The sequence below is a fragment of the Pteropus vampyrus genome, unplaced genomic scaffold, assembly GCF_000151845.1.
Source record: "Pteropus vampyrus isolate Shadow unplaced genomic scaffold, Pvam_2.0 Scaffold50, whole genome shotgun sequence".
Classification (NCBI taxonomy): Eukaryota; Metazoa; Chordata; class Mammalia; order Chiroptera; family Pteropodidae; genus Pteropus; species Pteropus vampyrus.
Window position 1 is genome coordinate 4,022,583 of NW_011888831.1, and position 13,234 is coordinate 4,035,816.

The following is a 13,234-nucleotide window of genomic DNA, read 5'->3' on the forward strand; positions in this document are numbered from 1 at the left end:
ACAGTCCCTCCTTCATCCTGCCATTCCATCTTTATCTTTTGCAGTCCTGCTCAGAGGTGCTCTCTTCCATGAAACCCTCTCTGACATACACTAGCTAAAAATAAGTTCCTTTCTCTCTGGTGACAGAAAGCATCTTCTCTTTTCCTTATAGCGTGTAATGCATTGTCTTGAATTATAGTTTTTTGGGTATCTATTCTTTCTTATTAGATTATCATCTCATGGACAGAATGCTATTTTCCTTTATTATATCCTCCACAATTGGGCACGCAAATAAATATTTTTGGAAATAATGGGAGAGGTCACTTTGTTAGAAGGTCAGGATTTCCCCTGCCCCACATCTACTCACTAAAAGAAGCGCGTTTTACAATCCTAGAAAATCCAGAGGGAGTAGCAGGCATGACACTAGGGGTTCTTAGAAGGAAACATTATCTTCCACATTTTTCTGTGTTGTTAGCTATACCCTGTTTGGGGATGTGTCATGGCTTGCCTTCTGCTCAGTCACCCTGTGTTCTGCCATTGTGCACAAATAATTTGCTGGGGTGTATTGGTGCTTGATTTTCTGACTCATTTATTCTGCTCCTCAGGGAATGAAATTATGTCCTGATGGCATGGACACCTCTGCTTTTGCTCTGGGATTTAGTCTGGTTTCTATACAATGACTGCCTCCTCCAGACCTTCTCTTCAGCCAGCAACTGACACAGAGAACCCTGTGGCTCAAACAGCAGCAGTCAGAAGATGCTCTCACTGTCCACTTCCTGTAGACAAGGAGGTTTTGGTGGGCTGCTCAGGAACTGTGCCAGCCCTGTGTCTGACTAGCGACTGACTCATGAGAAAAGCAGCCTTATGTCTGCAAGATAAGAGCCAACAAATCGCCTCCAGGTGGTGATAGTTTGGAGGTGACTGACCATTTCGTCTCTTTGGGAGGAACTGGTAGGGAGGGAGTCAGTGAATAAGTGGTCTTGCCTGCATTTTTCTCCAGCTATTAGTGAAGCAGCCAAGCAAATAGTTGGTTCTCTCTGTTGGAGCGGCTAGTGGACCTCAGTGCCCTCTGAATCCCTTCTGCTGCTCTCAGGGTATCAGACTTATGTGTCATCCATCCTGTGTCTTCCCTTCATTACTCTTCTCTTCTTGCCAAGAAGCTGGCTGTGTGCACCAGGGGAACTCTGCTTGTTCCATTACTGCCAGATTGTTTTTTGACCAGCCAAACCTCATCCCTGCTGATACTGGTTTACTCCAAACCTCTCCCTGACTCAGGATTTGATCAGAAGCAGTGATTCTGAACCATTGTCCCTTGGCTGGGCTTAAAGGGTCCAAGCAGGTGGGCCTGCCTCTCTTCCCCTCCTCTTCCCTCCCCACCCCTCCTGCCTCATTCCCATTTCCTGCAGGAGGATGCTTTGCCATCCTGGAGCCGTCAAGCACAGCTTTGCTTTGGCAGCACCGTCGCGCACACACACTGGTGGGAGAGGGGACGTGTTTATCACTTTTCCTGGAGATTATCTGTTTAAGCACTTCTCTGACAGTTACAATAACAAGGGCAGTGTGTTGTGTTTCCCAGCAGAAGGACACTTGCTGTTGAAAGATGTATAGCACTAATTAGAAATACATAACATCCGGCCACATGGCAGCCTTCTCCCGGCCGCTCCATTTCCTGATTTCATACAACTTTGACGACAGTTGGTTTATGTTTTCCATGAATATGTTCTCAGAAAAATGAGAAAGTCTCCCTGTTACATAGGAGTGAAAAGAATATTTCTGCCTGAGCAGGTATTTGGCCACAGGAATAGTGGGAACTGTGGTCATCTGCCCATCTGAGAGTGTGTGGGAAGGGGCAAAACCAAGTTCAGACCTCAGGTGACTTTCTTGGTAAGAAATATTTCCGTCTGACTTCTTAGCCAAAACCGTCCCCCTAAACCCTTGAGCAAACCTGCTTTTAGAAAGAAGGGGAAAGGCTGTTTCACAATGTTAATGAGTTCCTCAGCTCATGTCAGGCTCGTACTACCTGACACAAAGCCAGAGGAACCCAGGCAAATACCAAGGCAAACAATGCTTTTTCCTTCCCCACCCACATCATTTGTTGGCCCGGCCCAGCCCTACTCTAGGGATATATATGGGCATTCTTCAGACTGGGGTCAGTTTCCCAGGTCTAGTCCCAATGTGGGTGGACTCGGAATCTAAATGCTATTTTCCTACCTACTTGTAAAAGAGTGAATACTTTTCAAGGAACAGCATCATCTGGCTTCTAACCCACAAAAGCACAGGTGAGGGTGAAGAGCATCTCCTGAAGATACCACAGCACTTAATATATTTCTAAGTGGAGGTATTGCGGTCAAGTTGCCATGGTTACAAGGGCAAAGAACTATTTTTTTCACCTGATTGAAATGTTTTACAGTTGCAAGGACCCTGTTTTATTTGTAGCTGTGTCCTCACATACCCAGTACTGCGTTGAGCACATTGTAGATACACAGTATATACTTGTGGTACCATTGAACCATGGAGAAGGGGAGGCCTTCTAGAAAGGACTCCATATGAAGTGGTCATTCAGAGAGCTGACTGAAACCTAGGCATTCTGACCCCCAGATAGCTGTGATATTGCCACCTGCTTGATCAGAGCAGTAAAGCTTAGTGGTCTGTACCTCCTCATCAGTCGGACCAGATACCCATCAGGGAGTGCTCTCAGGCCTTTCCTGGGAAGGTGGGAGGTAGGGAAAAGGTTGAGGTGACATAACCATGGCCAAGAACAGAGCAGTCATGAAGCTGAACAGCTACTGCTCTGAGAAGTAGTTGAGCCTTTCCAGACCTACAGAAATGAGGCTCCAATGTTTGCCCCCCTGCCTGGTCCACAGACTTTATTGCAGGAGGCTTAAAAAAGGAGCCAACCTGGACTCCCCAGAGGTCACAGGTATCATTATTCTTAAGTAGTTCATTCTCCTTCTTGAACCGTAGACCCCAGCCCCCAGCCCCCACTTTGAATTCTAAGAAATAGTCCTGCCCGAGATTGCCATTTTTCATAAAGGTAGAAATGGACATGGTGAAAGTAATTTCCCCCTGCCTCATCCTTATCCAGGCTAATGAGAGTATCTTATTGTATGTAGCTGTGGGCTTCTTGAAATACCAGCCCCTTGGAGCTAAGACCCTCCCCCCATTCCTTTTAAGGACCTTCTGCGTGCAGGTAGCTTCTGCCTGAAATGCCAAGTTGATGAGGAGACACTAATGTGTACTCAGTGTGTCACCACCAAGATGTGGCCTCGACTTGTCCTATCCTAGCTTCCTCTATCCTGGACTTATTCCTCCATTCCAGGCTTTGTTGCCAGTTAGAGGCAGACTGCTAGCACTGCTCAGCAGGGGCCTGGGCTGAGCTGGGATGGTACAGACAGGCTGCTGCCTGTTGAAGGGGTGAAGGGGAGATGCTGACAACTTTTCTTGGGATGACTTACACATCTTCCCCTTTCCTACTTTCCGTCCTCCTTCCTCTTCATTCTTAGGTGATTGTTATCTGTCTCTAACAGAGGTTTAGAGCCTTACCAGAAGAAGAATGAGAGTGGTGATCTATTCTAATCACATGGATTGTTACCACTTCCATACTGCCTGCCACAGTTGAGTTGCAAACTTAGAGGGTGACATTTGGAACCAGTGGACATATGAAAGGATGGCAGGAAAGCCACAATAGAAGAATTGCTTCACTGATGATATTCATATGGAGGAGCAGCCTCCTTCTCACTCTCATGGCTTTCAAAGTGGTTTGGGGCTAGCTTTGTATACTCTAATCATGTTTGCTCCTGTGGCGAAGACGGTTAGGAATAACGGTGGCTGTATAGTATCTCCTAGAGTAAAGACTTCAATTAGGCCCCATTGACAAGACTGTTGTCAATGAGGAGAGAGGGGAGAGAGCTCCCTCTTGGCTTTGGAGGTTAAAATACAGGCAGGGACAGAGATCAAATATGTGGCCAATTATCCTTTTAACACTTGGAGATTCTGAGAGTTCTCCTGTATTACAGAGGGAATTAGCAGATTAGCTGCTGCCAGAACAAGTGAGTCTGGCTCCTGATTTCATCTGTGTGTATTGGGTATCTCCTTTTCTGAAGCTGCAGGTTGGACTGCTGCCTTCTATTTGTCACTGATTTCCTCTCAAGTCTGGATGAAGTGGCTATCAGGGAGGGTAGGTGCAGGCAGAGGTTTGGGTGAGTGTATGTAGCTTCCGCCAAATAATAGCTCTGGCTACCACCAAGGTGGCTCCTTAACTGACCTGGAGCCAGAGGGAAGTTAGCCAGGCTGAGAAAGTGAGGAGGAAAGGGTGCTAGTATTGGAAGCCAGATTTCTTTTTAGCCCTAGGGAAAAGAATTTGTGAAAATAAACACTAACTTGGATTAGGTGCTTCTTGTGTGCCATGTACTGTCCTATATAAAAGTTACTCAGTGAAAATAGGTTGTGTCATATGTGGTCTCTTAGGAAGAGGAACATAAAGGGAGTAAGGATGGAACCAAAGGTTGGTGATTCAGAAAGATAACTTAAATTTGTGTTTTTCTGATCTTAATTGGTATTTGTACTTCTGCTATCTATACATTAGAAAGACTAGTTAATTAAATATGAGTTCTTGTTACTGTGGCTTTACATGATCAGTAACCAGCTAAAAGCAGAGCTGCAGCTCTAGCTCAGACTGCCCATCTTGGGGTAACTGGTGCTGAGGAAATGATGTGATGCAGAATTTTACCAGTCACTCCCTATAATAACTTTATTGAGTGTTTACCCAAACACCAGGCATTGTGGTAAGTGTTCTGTGTACATTATTTTATTTAGCCTTACAACTACCCTTTGAGAGAGAGAATATTACTACTCCCAGTCTTTGGTGAGGAAAAGGAGCTCAGTGAGATGACCAAGGATGTGCACTTAGTAAGGAAGGGAGGAGTAGCCCTTGGCCCCCAGCATACTGATGGAATTTCATTTGCCTCTCCTCAGACTGCTTCTCAGAGGAGTGTCGCTCTGTGATCCAGGAGCAAGCTGCAGCCCTGGGCTTGGCCATGTTTTCTCTCCTGGTGCGGCGCTGTACCCACTTACTTAAGGAGTCTGCCAGAGGTAAGCAGATGAGAGGCCCCCTGACTGGTTGGCTTTCCAGCTGCCTGAGCCCTGTCCCAAGAAGCTTAGAATGCCATACTACTCTCCATTCTTCCATTTCTCAATGTACTCTCTTCCTTTTGTCCGCCTAACTAAGTCCCACCTCCTTAGGTATGTCTGATTACCTCTGTGGCCCTCTTTCCTCCATGTGAAACTATTCCCTCCCTCTCTTCTCCTTTGGTAGTTAGCATTTTCACTGTACCTGTGAGCTGCTGTGTGTTCTTGCCACGTTGAAAAACCAGAAAAATTAGTTTCCCTTTTTGTTCATAATTGATGTTTTGCTTTTCCCCCTCTATACGTCCCTTTTTGTCTGGTGCCTGGTGGGTGCTCTAACTGCTATAGACCAGCCATCTTGGAAGACTCACTAGACCAGAGCCGGGGCTATTTTTATCCCTTGGGTTGAGCAAGTGTCCTATATCCTTTAAGGCTGCCCTTAGAATTCAAAGCTGATTACTGAGCCATGTAAGGTAGGGCTGAGGATTGTACTTTTCTTTCAGCTCCTGACTCAGTATTGGTGAATAGTGAAGCCCTCTGTCATTCTTTTGCTACATCACTTTGTGAATGCCTCTGACCTTTGTGGCTGTGGCTGTCTCTTTTTGGAGGGAGGGTGGGGGTAACTTTTAATTTTGGAACAATTTCAAATTTATAGAGAAGTTGCACGATTATACAAAGAACTCTCACATACCCTTCACCCAAACTCTCCCATTGTTAGCATTTGACCATATTTGCTTTAAGTTCTCTCTGTTTTCATACACACATAAACTTACACTTATTTTTTTTCTGAACCATTTGACTGTAAGTTGCAAATATAGTAGCCCTTTACTCTCAAATACTTGACAGTGTATTTCCTAATAACAAGGACATTTTCTTACATTACAGTAGAGTTATCAAATTCAGGAAACCAACATTGATATAGTACTATTATTCAGTCTACAGACCTTATTCAGTTTGTACCAGTTGTCCTAAAAAAAAAAAAAAAAAAAAAAAATTTCTGATCTGGGATCCTCTCCAGGATTACACTTTGCATTTAGATGTAATGTCTCTTTAGTCTTCTTCAATCTAAAGTGGTTTCTCAGTCTTCCATTGTGCTTTATGACCTTGACATTGTTAAGCCTACAGGCCATTTATTTTGTAAAATGTCCCACAATTTGGGCTTTTATGACATTTCTTCATGATCAAATTCAGGCTTTGCTGTTTTGGCAGGAACTCTGGTGCCATCACAGTACTGTGCTAAAGGGAAGCTAAAAGCAGGGGCTAGAGGCCAGAGTAGCAGCTTCACCCAGGCCACAGGTGGAGCAAAAACAGTTGTCTGTAGGGGCAGACCCATTGCACTGGTTCTCTCTTTGTCCTGCTTTTCAGAATCCTCTTAGGTGCTGGCACTTGTCCTTCGCTTCTGGGCCCAGCTTTTCTGTGGATTTAGTCTCCCTTCCCTAAGAGCCGCTGCCATCCCAGCACCCCAAGCCTCACTCGGAGGCCATAGCAGACATAGGCCCAGTTCTCACCCTTTGCCTCTGCAGCTCAGCTGTCCTCTCCTGAGGATGAGAATGACCAAGATGACATCAAGGTATCTTCCTTCGTCCCGGACCTGAAGGAACTGCTCCCTAGTGTGAAAGTCTGGTCAGACTGGATGCTCGGCTACCCAGACACCTGGAATCCTCCACCCACATCTCTGGATCTGCCCTCACAGTGAGTCAGCCTGCTTATTCCTTCAGCACTACTGGCCTTGGCCCACCCGTGTTCCCACAGCTCCCCTCCCAGTCCTCTTCGTTTCCTCTCACCCACAGCCCCTTGTTTCTCTTTCCTCCTCTCTTGAACTTTGTTTTCTTCCTTCCTTGAACACCTTCCCTGTCCACTAATGTTTTTGTCTATCCTCTGGTCTGTTTGTCCTCCTCTCTCAACCTCTCTTTTTCTCCCACTCCATAGCTTGCTCTATTTTGTTCTTTTTCTTTGCTCTTGCTCTTTCATTCACTTCATATTGTTCATGTTCACTGTTTCTGTAGCTGCCTTTTTAGCCTAGGTGTGTATTAGTGTGTGTGAGAGAGACAGTCTATTTCTCTCCCCCCAAAACCCCTAAAAACTTTTAGTTTATCTCTACACATCTTTCAGGCTCTCTCTCGCTATTTCTTGTGCTTTCTTAGGCACTCTGTCTCCTTGCCTTCCTCTCACAACATTGTAGTGGGAGTGGGTGAGGGCATGCACTTTTTCCTTCCATTCAGTTCTTTCTTTGTCTCATCAGCATACCCCACCCCCATCTCCCTGTCTCTGTGTTTCAGTATGGTATCTGTCATTTGTTGATGTGGCATGTGTTAGTGTGGGGAGTATGTGTATATGCCTGGTTCTGTCTATTTAGATCTGTTTGTGCGTTTATATGGCTTTTTTCTTCCTTTTTTAATTGTGGTAAAAAATATATGCAATAATTTGCCAACTTAACCATTTTTAAGTATACAATTTAGTGGCATTTTATATTCACATTGTTGTGCATCCGCATATGGCTATTTCTTGTGTCTGTATCAGTGTGTGCATTGTATCTCTGTGTGCCTGTTTGAGTCTGGTTGTCTCTGTGTCTGAATGTCTCTCTCTACTTGAGTGTGAGGGTCTGTGTAGTTGTCTCTGGGGATCTGTCTAAGGGTATTTCATTGTGCCTATCTATGTCTGTCTTTGTATGTGTCCATGTGCTATGTTCATATCTATGTCTCTGTCTCTGTCTGTCTTTGAGTGTGTGGTTCTGTTTATGGAGTTCATGTATACCCATGAGGGGTCCGTTTCAATGTGTGTCTGTTTCTCCATGTCTCTGTGTCCATGTCCATGTTCGCATCTGATTCTGGGTTCATATCAGTCCATGTCTGCTTTGGTCCTTTCCATGTCTCTGTGTGTGACTGTGTCCTGTGGGAGTGTATGTTTGTGTGTGTGCCTGAATGTCTCTATCCAAGAGCACCTATGTTCGTGTTTGTGTTTGTCCATGACTGGGTCCCTCTGTTGGAGCGGGGATTTCTGTATGTGGGTCTGCCTATAACACCTGCCTCTCTCTGCTTCTCCTGTGTTTCTTCACCTGCCTCACCTAGTGCCTCTGCCTGTCCCCTCTGCCTATCTCTGCCTATCTTGACTGCCTGCCTCTATTTGTCTCTTTATCTTCCTCTGCTGTGTTTGTGTGTGTCTATACCAGGGGTCAGCAAACTGGCCCGTGAGCTAAGAATGGTTTACATTTTTTTAATGATTGAAAAAAATAATATTTCATGACTTGTGAAAATGATATGAAAGTCAGATTTTAGTGTGTCCATAAAGTCATATTGGAACAGAGCCATGCTCATTTGTTTGCACTTTCTCTATGGCTGCTTTCACACTGCACCAGCAGAGTTGAGTAGTAGTTGCAGTAGAGACCTTATAGTCTGCAAGGCTTAAAATATTAACTGTCTAGCCCATTGCAGAAAAAGTTTGCCAACTCCTGATCTATATCCATGTTTCCATGTGTCCCATTCACTGTCTGTGTTTGTGTTTTGTACAGTAGTGTCTTAATGTATGTGCATGTAGGCACCTATCTCTGGTCAACTTTGTTGACCGTCCAACTCTCTCCCTCTCCCTTTCACTCCTTTCTTATCTTTGTTTTTCTCTCTTGGTTTCTCTCGTCTCTCTCTGTCTTTGCCTATTTCTGTTTTCTGTCTCCTTTTCTCCTCTTCCCCTCTTTCATTCTCTGTATTGTGGTCTCTGGCAAGTGTAGTACACCCAGAGCTCCTTTAGGCTCCATGTTGGATGTATATCTGTGTTTTCAGTAACAAGCATCCATATTCAGCATGTCATCATTCTTCTCCAGTGCTCCTCCGAGAGGAGGGAAATACTGGAAGATTCAGTATGGAGACTGAGGCTCCTACAGATGACACTTCTTGGGAGTTCAGAGGGGAGCTTCTATGACTGGGGGCTGGTCATGGGAGTCTCTGGACTCGTGGGTGACCCGCAGAGGGAATGTTGTAGTAGATATTTCTGGCCAGCAGTTATTAACCTTTCTGTGTGCACTATATAGTCTCTTTCCCCTCCTTTCCTTACTCAAATTTCTTTCTTATTCCTCACCCCAAGATACTTCCTGGACTGTTTGGCCCTCTTTCCCAATGCCTGCCCCCCAGCTCTAACGCTGTAACCATGTGAAGTGATGCTCACAGCATCAAATAGTTCTCTGCATCCTTCCTGTAAACCCTCTTAGGTTTCCAAAAATGCACTCCAGGCTGAGGCCTCATGAGCCAGGGTTGAGCCCTGAGCTGGGCAGCTGGGGCCACACAAAGGAACTGACACATCTGACTAGGGTTCAGCTGTTTCCCAGCCATGTTCCCCAAAGAGTTAACATGTACAGCCTAAAACTTTACAGGCTGTTCGTCTATAATGCCGACTAGGCAATTTGAAATTTTGGAAAGAAAATGACAAAGGCTCAGCTTTCCAAATATCTGAAGCCACTGCTTCTGAGCATATGTAAGAGTCACAGAGTATTCCTCCTTTCCTTTTTTTTTTTTTTTTTTTCAGTTGGTGGGGAGGCAGACTATTTGACCCTGGAGCCTGGGCTTTCCCTGAGTAACCTCACTTCCCTACCACAAGTCCCTTAGATATGGTCCATCCAGCCTGTTTATCGTATGCTGGGCCATCAGGTCTGTTAACTCTCTTCTGAAGTCATCTCCCTTCATCCCTCCTCCCTCTTTTGCTCCCTTTGGCTTGTTTGGCCGAGGAAATGGAAAGCTCACACAGGAAGTGCTGGGCCTCATTTGCTTGAGGTGCTGAGTCTGTTTTCTCTTGGATGCTGCAGCAAATGGCTCGTTGCCGGCTTATGCGAGCTGCTGCCCATCTTTGGGCAAGGGCTCATTCAGTAGCTGGGCACGTGGTCCCAGGCTACAGCCATCCCCAGCTGGGCTTCACCTCCTCAGCTACAAAGAGGCAGAGGAGGTTGGGACACTTGAGTCAGATTTGTGTAGTCTTTTTAGACTTCTTCATGGAGGGAGGAGATCTGACTAAATAATATACTGAATCCTATTGCCCAGTAACAAGTTCCTGTAGCTGTAGGCACCACTTATTCTCTGATGAATCCAGTCTAGGCTAGAGAAGTCAGTGTGGTAGAGAAGAGTCCCTTCTGTGCTGTCTGTCTCTGTACTCAGGATCAGCAACTGGTTGTTTCTAGAATATAAGTTTAAGCCTAAAGGAGGGGCTTTGCTGTCCTGGAACCTGACCACAAGTAATGGTGGTTTGACAGCTGGTGCCATTGTTGGACAGAGCAAACCTGACCTGACCACCACTTGAGGGTAGCCCTACCTCATAGCCTTCAGGTCCAAGCTCTGGAAAACTGGAATATGAATTAATATCCCTCCTTTCTAGTTTTTCATATAGCTGCCTAACACTTACTGAGTAAATACTGTGGTTGAGAGATTGGTAAGGTATGATGGTTTTGTGCGTTTCAAAGTTGTGTCTTATGCCTACTGATCTTTTCATATTGTGGAACCTTATCTTTAAGGCCATAGGGAATAACATATTCCAGATAGTTCTGTAGATGTCAGAATAGTAATCCCTTCTGACACTCTTAAGGTCTTTGTGTGTGATCTTCATTTTGGAGAGTTTAGGAATGCTCTTAAGAGAGTAGGAAGGAAATGGCTTCCACTTAACACCTCTATTTTTTTGTTGTTATTTTTATTTTTATTTTTTTAATGAAGTTTATTGGGGTAACATTGGTTAATACAATTATGTAATTTTCAGGTTATACATTATAATTTGACATCTATATATTCTATTGTGTGACTACCAACCAAAAGTCCAGTTTCCTTCAGCTATCATATCTTTGATCCCTTTTACCCACTTCTGCCTTCCCCTACCCCCTTATATTTGACCCACTTTACCCCGTCTACCTCTCCCCTCCTCCCCCACCCCCTACCCTCTGGTAACCACTAGTCCATTGACCAGGTCCCTGAGTCTCTGTTTGTCCTGTTCATTTGTTGCTTTTAGGTTTATATCCACATATAAATGATATCATGTGATTTTCTATGTTTTCAGTCTGGCTTATTTTGCTTAGCATGATTACCTCGAGGTCCATCTATGTTGTTGCAAATGGCAGTATTTCATCTCTTCTTATGGCTGAGTAATATTCCATTGTATATATGTACCACAGCTTCTTTAGCCAGTCATCTATCATAGGACACTTCGGTTGCTTCCATATCCTGGCCACTGTGAACACTTCTATTTCGTATGCTTTCTTTGGTCTCTGCCTGCATTTGTTCTCCGTGAAGATAAACTCCTCATTGATCCTAAGATATGGTGGCCAGATAGCCTACATTTCAGTTTGCTTTTCCTCCAGAAACCCCTATCCTCAGATTGTCTCCCTGATACACTTGGACACTTATTTAATCTTGCTCGCTATCTATTTTGTTAACATCTTTCCTTGTACAGTTAGAATCATTTCAAATCATCCCTCATTTTCCTAGGGGAATTCCAGAGCTCATCATTAGTTTTCTTGGTTCTCTCCTCTTGCCTATATGCCTCTTCTTTCTGGTCAAATCTGCTTTTACTAGGCAACAGCCACTTAGGCACATGTGGAACATTTAGGGTGATGATGACAGAACATCACTGACACTGTACAGTGATAAGGGCAGGATTTCAGAGCCATTTGTGCCTTCCCACACAGTGGCACTTAGTATGTATGTGTGCTGCATCAGCATGTAAGTAGGTTGACTTCCCATTTTTACCTGTTAGGAGTTACAGTAAGATGGCTTTATATCCCAGGAGATTTTGGTACAGAGGATTGTAGCAAGGTGTGGAAAGTTGCCTTAGGCCACTATAAGAGACAATGTCAAGTGCTCTGGTCTATTTAGAACGGACTGCAGTGTTTGGAGGGGCCACCTAATTGTAGGGAGTGGGAGAGGAGAGGGGAGCAGTGTCTGTGCCCGGCTTCCTATTAGAAAGGAGAGGCACATCTATTCTCCACTTTGCCAAATGAACATGAGTCAAGTCGTGAATGTCAGGTGATGGAGGGAAACAGAGCAATAGGCTTCCAAGAGCCTAAGCGTAGTGACCCCTTGCATCCCAGGACCTTTGGCAAGGCTAGGGCAGTAGGACAGCCTACCTCATTTCATAGTCTCTGCTGAAGCCAAATCTTTCCTCATCTTGATCACTAGTTCTCAGTAAGTGAAAGAGTCAGGGGACTTTGAGAACATCCAAACCTAGCCCAGCTGTGGCAGTTGGTTTATTGCTTTCAGCTGGTACTTGAACCCAGGTCCTGGTCTTGGAGGCTTTCCCAGGTTTAATCCCCAGAGCTTTCTCTGCAGCTGTATGACACTGCGCTGACCCCGAATGAGGATAGGAAAATAGAACCAGTGCCAAGCCAGAGTCTCTTTTTCATTTGGAGTCTGGCTGTCTGCCCATGACCAGGGTTACATAATGGGAAACATAGCTGGGGCTCTGGAGAGCCCGCGTTTCACCAGGCTGCCCAGACCTTCGCATTCTGATGCTATATATCTTCCTAATTGTAGCTCGGATGCATTTATCACACTGTTGGATTGGAGTACTGTTAAAAAAAAAAAACACACAAATTCCTGGACTTGCTGCTTTTCCATGGCTTGGGCTTGTCTTGTATAGTCTACAGAGCATGTTGGAAAAGCTTGTAGAGAGCCCTCTGAGGTGCTGTCACATAGGGAGACATAGGGATGTATAGGGAGTATGCAATAAACTAATTTTCTCAGGGAGCATACATATGTCTACCCTATAGATGAGATAGAAATTCTTGAGTTTAAAAAAGCTAGTTCAGTCACCCTCATAGGGCAGCTCGGAAATAAGAACTGATCCCAAGTCTAATCGGCACCCCTTCAAGGACGCTTAATACGTCTTCCCAAAAGGGCATTTTAGGAGGTCACTAAGTAATAGTCCATCAGCACTTCCCTGAAGGAAGTGGTGGTGACTGTGGGAAGCCCCTTTGCTACCCTGGCTCCGCACCCAGTCTCCCTGGCTCCGTGTTAGGGCGTCAGCACTACAGCCTGGCACCAGGGGGTTCCTCTTCCTCCAAGAGCTGAGTGTGGGGCACACGTGATCTCTCCCACGGCAGGAGCTTCTGTCCCGTCCCCTCTCCTCCCACAGGACTCCTTGTGAGAGGAAGGGGTGTTGGCCTAAGGCT

The 13,234-nt window shown here is 45.2% G+C and overlaps 1 protein-coding gene across 5 annotated transcripts in view; it reads left to right on the forward strand.

Annotated features, from left to right (window-relative positions):
• The window catches only part of SMG6 (SMG6, nonsense mediated mRNA decay factor), a 191,827-nt gene that overhangs the window by 79,971 nt on the left and 98,622 nt on the right, over nucleotides 1-13,234 (forward strand). For all 5 annotated transcript variants that reach the window (XM_023530469.1, XM_023530471.1, XM_011359849.2 and 2 more), the window contains 2 exons: nucleotides 4,954-5,070; nucleotides 6,627-6,795. In XM_023530469.1, the coding sequence (XP_023386237.1) occupies nucleotides 4,954-5,070; nucleotides 6,627-6,795 (286 nt within the window). The remainder of the gene's footprint in view (nucleotides 1-4,953; nucleotides 5,071-6,626; nucleotides 6,796-13,234) is intronic.